Here is an 8,247-nt window from a genome sequence, read left to right on the forward strand (position 1 = left end):
CAAGCATTGTGACTAATGAGTTAGTTGCGGGATGATGTATTACGGAACGAGTAAAGAGACTTGCCGGTAACGAGATTGAACTAGGTATCGAGATACCGACGATCGAATCTCGGGCAAGTAACATACCGATGACAAAGGGAACAACGTATGTTGTTATGCGGTCTGACCGATAAAGATCTTCGTAGAATATGTGGGAACCAATATGAGCATCCAGGTTCCGCTATTGGTTATTGACCGGAGAGGTGTCTCGGTCATGTCTACATAGTTCTCGAACCCGTAGGGTCCGCACGCTTAACGTTACGATGACAGTTATATTATGAGTTTATATGTTTTGATGTACCGAAGGTTGTTCGGAGTCCCGGATGTGATCACGGACATGACGAGGAGTCTCGAAATGGTCGAGACATAAAGATTGATATATTGGAAGCCTATGTTTGGACATCGGAAGTGTTCCGGGTGAAATCGGGATTTTTCCGGAGTATCGGGAGGTTACCGGAACCCCCTGGTAACTTAATGGGCCTTAGTGGGCCTAGGTGGAAGAGAGGAGAGGAGGCCAGGGCAGGGCCGCGCGCCCCTCCCCCCCCCCAGTCCGAATAGGACAAGGAGAGGGGGCGGCGCCCCCCTTCCTTCCTCCCCTCCACCTCTTCCCCCTTTCTCTCCTAGTCCAACATGGAAAGGGGGGGAGTCCTACTCCCGGTAGGAGTAGGACTCCTCCTGGCGCGCCTCTCCTCTAGGCCGGCCGAACCCCCCCCTTTGCTCCTTTATATACGGGGGCAGGGGGCACCTCTACACACACAATTGATCAACGATCTTTTAGCCGTGTGCGGTGCCCCCCTCCATCATATTACACCTCGATAATATCGTAGCGGTGCTTAGGCGAAGCCCTGCGTCGGTAGAACATCATCATCGTCACCACGCCGTCGTGCTGACGAAACTCTCCCTCAACACTCGGCTGGATCGGAGTTCGAGGGACGTCATCGAGCTGAACGTGTGCTGAACTCGGAGGTGCCGTGCGTTCGGTACTTGATCGGTCGAATCGTGAAGACGTACGACTACATCAACCGCGTTGTGTTAACGCTTCTGCTTTCGGTCTACGAGGGTACGTGGACAACACTCTCCCCTCTCGTTGCTATGCATCACCATGACCTTGCATGTGCGTAGGAAATTTTTTAAAATTACTACGTTTCCCAACAATCCCTTATGGGGAAGTTGCAATGCATGTTGGATTTCAGACTATACTTTCACGTTCATTTTTCTAATGAAATTCATCTGAAAGAATACAACATCTAGGGTTAGATTAACGAGTTGCACGGCTCATTAAGCTCATTAATGATAACAAGCTAAAACTGGTGATTGGGTTGGTTCGTTTAATAGTTGTTAAGCCCGTGAGTGCTTGTGAGTACTCATTGTAGTTATAAACATCACAAAATAATTGTATTGCATATTCATAATCTTAACATGTAGAATTGCAGCAACCTTTGCACAATTTAAACTTGTAAAATAGTAGTGCATGGCCAGTGGGCTACTGCTGAGCCTTGATAATTATTAATAGTAATGGGTTCAGCAGCTGCACCTCAAAAATAATAACAAGCCAAGCGAGCTGCTCGTGAAATTCGTAGCCTCGCTCGTTAATCTTAATGAGCTAAAATTGTTGTTTGGCTTAGTTCATTTACTAATGAGCATGAGCCATAACGACCTGAGCTTTTAAGCGTTCATTAAGCTCACGAGCAACGAGCGTTTCGCCCAACCTAACATCTCCTTGCTCTATGATCGATAGTTGGACTTTTTCGCGAAATCATATAATTGGAATTGAGATTAACATTCAAGCCTTGCCGAACCAACACACACACACACACACACAAGCGGTAGGTAGGTGGGTCATGTGTCCAAGTGCCTTTCTTTCTTTTCTCTGAGATATTTTGGTAGGCAGGTAGCTGGGGCAGTCGTCGTCACTGCAATATCCGGCCAAGGATTATGCGTTCCCGCTGGATTGCTGCCTACCATCGCCGTCGGCAGAAATAGTCTAAAGATTCCTTGTATGCACTACATGGAAAAAGTCATGGTTTTTACTGCATTTTGGTGTACGCCGCCATCTAGGCTTGTAGCACGTCACTTTGTGCAAAATTATTGAAAGTGTGTACATTGGGCCTGTTCTGATCTCCTCCCGCTCCACGCTTCACAAAATCCTGAAGCAGATACGAGCCGAACGAAAAAGCAGCTAGAAGCTAGCTTCGGGAAGCAGGGATCGATCACAATGTAAAATCGTGAAGCAGCCTCGGCCCAGCTCCACCGATTTGTGAAGCTGGAGCTGGCCGATATTACAAGCGAACTGCCACCGCCAAGTCATATGAGCCGAACCGGTACGCTCGATAAACTGATCGTTCCACGTTCCCTCGACTGTGCTCCCTCGCTACTCCTCTACAAGGCTGATTTTGGGCTGCCTCCAGTCGGCCCAACTAGCCCAAACATGCCACAGCCCTCCTAGCTGGGCTGTAGTGACACGAGAAGCTGCAAATCGAGCCGAACGGATTTTCCATCGCTGCTTGGAGTGAGAAGCTACTCTGAGAAGCTGAATTTGTGAAGTTTTGGGAAGCTAGAGGACATCAGAACAGGCCCTTAGCATTGTAAAAAAAGCTAGTATATCTTCTAACAATTATGTTAGGGGCGAACTAGTTCACATCCTTGGTGACGGTAGTTTAGAACAGAAGGTGGAGGTCCAACTAGTAAGGCCCTGTTTGGTTCATAAGTCTTAGGACTTTTTTTAGTCCCAACTTATAAGTCCCAAGTCCCTAAAAAGTCCCTACCTGTTTGGTTCCTGGGACTTATAAGTCCCTATAAGACCATATTACAACTATAAGTCCCTATAAGACTCTCCTTGAGAGTCTTATTTCATAAGTCCCAAATGCCCACTTTAAGTCCCTATAAGTCCCTCCTGTTTGGTTTAGATGGGACTTATAGGGACTGTTTTAAGTCCCTAAACCAATAAGTCCCTGAAAACAAACACCCTCTAAGCATCCCCCTCTCTTTTAACTGCCATGTCCCTTTTAGAATACCATTTTCCTATTCTCCCAAGATATCTATCATGTTCCAGACGCTGCTATTCCGATCCCAAGCTCATGTGAGCTCGGGTGAACAGTAGAACAAAATAAAATCTGATTTTCTTTTGTCCGAAACATTAACAAATATTTTGATAGCTTACAAAATTTCATCACCAGATTACATTCTTAAAAAATGTGTCCAAAAAAATCGATGCTCCAAAATGTTATTTTCAAACACATTTTTGAGCATCGATTATTATTTTTGCCACGTCTTCCACGAATGTCATTTCATGATAAAATTTTGCAAAACTATCAAAATATTTATCAATGTTTCACACACAAAAATTCAGATTTTTAATTTTTTTTCCATTTGTTTGGTTTTACTGTTCATCCGAGCTCACATGAGCTTGGGATTAGAACATCACATTTGATCATGTTCCCACCTGCGTTTTGTGATCCCATCCCTTCTTCACACGGGCTTAAAATCTTATTATCAGTAAAGGATTTTGATTTCTGCTTCTTTTCTATTTCTTCTCATTTCTCCATGGGAAATGAGTTGCCCGATTTGTTTGTCTATACACGGGCGAGCAAAGAATTCCAAATCTTCGAAAAGAGAGAAACTGTGTGGAAAAATATGCGGACCAGTCAACCTATGGGGATCCTCTCCGCCCTTCACGTGTTGCGAAAGGAGAAATTTGTAGACCTTGAACACATGAGATGAGATAATAAAGGGTAACAAATTGCGAAAATTCGTTTCTGAGCCCAGGCTCAGCTACACATGATATCTTAGCCATCCAGTGACATGTGAATCCGCGCCGTAACTTGTATTCTATCAGGTATTCCCACTGTATGCAACATAAAATTATTGTGGGCCATCATCTCATTTAATGTGGCTGCCGTTGCCACGGGCTAAAGGAACAGCTCGTCCCTCACGGCTCTGGATTTTCCTTGGGCCATCTTGGTCCATCTGCGCTCCAGCCTGACATTCAAAATTTGAATTGCAGCACGCTACACTAGACCCTGCACAAGCTGGCTGTGCGGCACGTGTTTCTTCCATTCCCATGAAACCTACCATACGTCGGCACTACCCACGCATTTTTTCCGGCAACAAATTTAATCAAACCATCTCGCCTGTACGCCACAAATTCACTCAACCAAGCGTGCAAAAAACACTACGATCACAGAAACGCCAACGTTTTCATAACCAGTTTATTTAAAATTCCTCACTCCATAGTGACACCATTTGTTCGATCTCTCCGAATACAACGAACAAACACACAATGTTTTACAGTCTTACAACATGGAGGAACAAGCATGGACAGCACACCAGAAAAATCCCCAGATCAAGCTATAGCCCAACAAATTTAATTCTGCACGCCATGTAATGGTCATGTGCATGAGTTCCGGCGGTGCCCCTCGATCCCACAGTTTTTACACTTGCCGGGCTTTACATGGCTGCTTCGGTGCATCCCCGGGCATGTCGTTCTTTTGTGACCTTCCCAGTCATCTGATGCTACAGAATCTTTGTGCGTTTGCTCAGCCCTTCTCCCGACTGTTTGTCAACCTGCCTGTGTGCTCGAACTCGCCACACTCACACTCAAATTCAGTCCCGTCTTCCTTGATGTTGACCTCATACACCACTCTACACCATTTTTCACGTTTGGCAGCATTGTTGTGTGTCAGATATTTCTTCCCCCTCTCAATCTCATTAACCTTCTATGAAGTCCCTTCGATGAGTACCTTGCCCAAACCGCTTGAACATAGCCTTCGTGTATATTTTGCTCGCATGACGCTCAATAGCCAGATTTGTTCGCCTCACAGCACCTGCATGTAAGATCAACTTTCAAAGGTCATCACGAGCAAAAATAAGATGCCAAATCAAAAATATTTACCCAAAAGATTTATGTCTTCGACATACTCGGATCCATATACTTCCAATCATAGTTCTTTTCTCCTCATAGCTCTCCTCCCTCTCACCCATCGAACTAGAGACGAATGTAGTGCCTCACAAATATAAGCATAGCGCTCTCGCTGCATTTGGTGCTTGTAATCTTAGCGCAGAACACACCCTTGAAGTAAGGCTTTGCGCACTTAGTTCTAACTAGAAGCGGTTGCGTGCTTTGCTGCGCCGCCTAGACTGTACTTAACCTTCTTTTCCGCGGAAGTGAAAAGGTTGGTTTGACACATGCACTGATGCATTAGTAGTTAGCAAAGACACTCCGACTCAGCTGTGAGGATTTTGGGCTTCTCCAAATATTGCTTGCTAATTCTTTGACCAAACGCTCATTGGATGATAAGCACTCGTCCAAAATTTGCTTGCTTGAGGTGGATTGACTTATCAAAGGACCAACATGGGCATCCAATCTATCTGCCAGATCTCCCAAGACACCTACTAAGTCTTCATCACAGAATCATCCCTGAAACGGCGAGAGATAATTTTAGAAAATTATTGTGTTGAATTATGAGTCGCATTGAGCTGAAATATTTGTCCATTGTTGTGATAACAATTCACTGCCGGTGCTTATAATAAAATAATGAGACCGGTCATCATATGGGTGTGGCATCGGTTGGCTTAGATGATCGAGGGAGAGATTTTGTTATGGCAATAGTGTAAGCTGAGTATAAGTGCGACAACACCGTCCTAACAGTATTTGGTACTGCCCATCTTAGTGGCAATTTGAAGGCAAACGACATAAAAATGGCCAGGCTTAGTCCATTTACAAGAAAAAAAATCCAAAATTTAGTCTGAAGTCCATTAATAACTGAAAGGCCAAAATTTAGTCTGAAGTTCATAATCAGAAGTTCAGCAACATACAAATTTAGAAACGCTTAACTTGACCAAGCATGCTGTCTAAATCAGCTTAAATTTATTCAACACCTGTCCAGGTTCTACCATATTGTTAGAACTGCAGGTCCCTATCACTACGTGATTGGACATTTGTCAACCTATACCCCCACTTTAGAGAAAAATGCTTATATATCACTGAAAAACGCCTAGTTTCATCATATCCACTGAAAAACATTATTCATTCGATACGACTCGCTTCCAAAATCTCTTCATTATTTTCCTTCACTGTTAGATGGGAGTTAATGAGCTTACACCTAGTGCGTACCATTTTGTCGTGGTTTAGAAGTGCCATTTTGCACCATCTGTGCACGGTGTGTGGATACACTTTTGAATTGCAACTTCCATAGCTCTCTTTTGATCTGCACAATTTGTCAAAAAGAACTACTCAGCATCACCAAACGCAAGACAAGCACAAATAAATACTGCCAGGCAAAGTTAGTACAGTGCAAAACCTTGTTTGTTGCAGGTATGCCCATCATCCTAAGAAATTCTGCGAACACCCACCAGTATAACACTCTGGAAATGGTGGTTCACCCGAACAAAAAGACCGAATGGCATGTCATACAGACTTGTCTTGTCACTGCACCTGCATGACCGGCTGTTCTTCACCTCCGGCTTCCCCTGCACATCAAGGTCCACCAAATAAGTAACCAACGGAAACTCACTTCGCCAAGAATCATCGTTTGTCAAAAAACAAAATGAACATCAAAGCATTATCTCTCACCGCACAGCCGGACAGGATCTCCTGCATTATCTTCGTCCTCTTATCGTTCAATCTACTCTTACCATAGCGTATCCCAAAGCCAACCACCCACGAATACAAATTGTAAAAGTCATACGCCTCACCCGACAAGTCAAAACTCAGACCAAGTTCAGGTTTCACCACACTCTTACTAGGTTCTTCTGCATATTTCTGGATGGATTGTTCCAGGGCGGTGTACTCCCCAGCCTCAACCTGAATTTTGACACAACCTTGGTATAAATCGAACAGTGCATGAACAATCAAATCCTACAGAAAATCATCCACTCTAATATTCGCAGTGCACTAAACATTTATCACACTACGCCAACACACTCGATGAGTGCTGAAAATAATCTTTGCCAGACTCCTTAGCAATTTTTACTTCCTACAAGAAGATGGCCGTATTGAACTGATAAGAAATTTGTTTGCATTACCTTGGTCCAGCCAGGTGCTTCGTGATTCACCTCCCCCGTGGATTGTGGAGACCTAGTTGGCGAAGCATTCTTCCTTCCCCGGATCTCGCGGCGTGGCAGTAGCGCCAACGGCACCGGATCTGGATGTTCCAAATTATCTGCTGACTCCTCTCTTAGTGGAAACCTGGGACGCAGCAAACGAGTCACCGGCGGCGGGGGCATGGGGGTTCGATTCAACGGATCGCGGGGGAACAAATTCGTATGAAAGGTGGAATCCCAGAGATAAGGAGAGCAGGCGCTGGCCTAGGGGAACTCACCGGTCTACTGGATCCAGTAGGAATTCTAGCCCGCCGTCAGCTTCCATCGCCACGCCGCCGGCAAAAGGAGCGGTCGCCGCACACGCCATACTCCCCTTCCCTGGTCGGTTTCACCGCTTGTCAGCCGCCCACACCTGGAACACTCCACAATTTCCCCATTTGGTGGACCCCACACACACGTCCACTGCCGTGAGCCCGTGACGGCTCAGGCTAGCACGGAACGACCTCGAGCGTTCTGTTCCACGTCCCATGACAACTCCTAACGATGGGCGCGGCGAGCTACGGAAAGGGACCACGCGAGCGCACCGTGGAAAGGCGTATAAGTCTCGTATCCTCATTTTTTCGCGCTGCAACTCTGTCGCGCGTGTCAGACTTTCTGCAATCTCAACGCAGCAGGCGAAGGCTCAGATTTCGGGCTCATCTGAGCCCGAGCACCAAATCGCCTCATCCAACAAATTGATCATATGCTAGCTTATACGACAAGAATCAAGATGGGCTAGCGGAGACGATTCTGAAATGTCTGGAAGGAGCGAAACCACGAGGTTCCTTAAAAAAAGAAGACAGTTACATTCCAGCCAATCTACGTGGATTTCCTGCGATCCAGCCGCTGTGAGAAAGCGTTTGTACTTTAATGTAGATCTATCATGATGTTAACACATGAGATGAGAGGGGGATAATCAGTCAACTCATGCAGATTACTCCCTCCATTTCTAAATAAAAGTCTTTGTAGAGATTTCACTAAATGAACTGCATATGGAGCAAAATGAATGGATCTACGCTTAAATGCATCTATATACATTCGTACGTGGTTTATAGTGCAATTTCTACAAAGATTTATATTTAGAAACGGAGGGAGTAGATGACACTGGCAACATGGTTACCATCCTCG

General features: G+C 45.3%; 1 protein-coding gene across 4 annotated transcripts; it reads right to left on the bottom strand.

Moving 5' to 3' along the window:
* Nucleotides 1-4,216: 4,216 nt before the first annotated feature.
* On the bottom strand, nucleotides 4,217-7,621 carry LOC123122683 (uncharacterized). Of its 4 annotated transcripts, none has more exons than XR_006460344.1 (7): nucleotides 7,359-7,621; nucleotides 7,063-7,225; nucleotides 6,611-6,841; nucleotides 6,339-6,507; nucleotides 6,152-6,245; nucleotides 4,931-5,455; nucleotides 4,217-4,862 (listed from the first exon to the last, which is right to left on the bottom strand). XR_006460344.1 is itself a non-coding variant. In XM_044542999.1 (6 exons), the coding sequence occupies exons 1-4, from the start codon at nucleotides 7,445-7,447 to the stop codon at nucleotides 6,367-6,369; spliced, it is 624 nt and encodes a 207-aa protein (XP_044398934.1). In that variant the 5' UTR covers nucleotides 7,448-7,620; the 3' UTR covers nucleotides 4,217-4,862; nucleotides 6,152-6,245; nucleotides 6,339-6,366. The 4 variants fall into 4 exon arrangements, 1 of the variants encoding a protein (XP_044398934.1); XR_006460343.1 differs by having other exon boundaries at nucleotides 4,957-5,455; nucleotides 7,359-7,620; XR_006460345.1 differs by lacking the exon at nucleotides 6,611-6,841 and having other exon boundaries at nucleotides 4,957-5,455.
* Nucleotides 7,622-8,247: the final 626 nt, after the last annotated feature.

The sequence above is a fragment of the Triticum aestivum genome, chromosome 5D, assembly GCF_018294505.1.
Source record: "Triticum aestivum cultivar Chinese Spring chromosome 5D, IWGSC CS RefSeq v2.1, whole genome shotgun sequence".
NCBI lineage: Eukaryota > Viridiplantae > Streptophyta > Magnoliopsida > Poales > Poaceae > Triticum > Triticum aestivum.

Coding starts and splice junctions, on each gene's coding strand:
- LOC123122683 (XM_044542999.1), bottom strand. CDS start 7,447: ATGGCGTGTGCGGCGACCGCTCCTTTTGCCGGCGGCGTGGCGATGGAA. Junction 6,842..7,062: donor AAGCACCTGGCTGGACCAAG/GTAATGCAAACA, acceptor GTCAAAATTCAG/GTTGAGGCTGGGGAGTACAC. Junction 6,508..6,610: donor AGATCCTGTCCGGCTGTGCG/GTGAGAGATAAT, acceptor CTTGATGTGCAG/GGGAAGCCGGAGGTGAAGAA.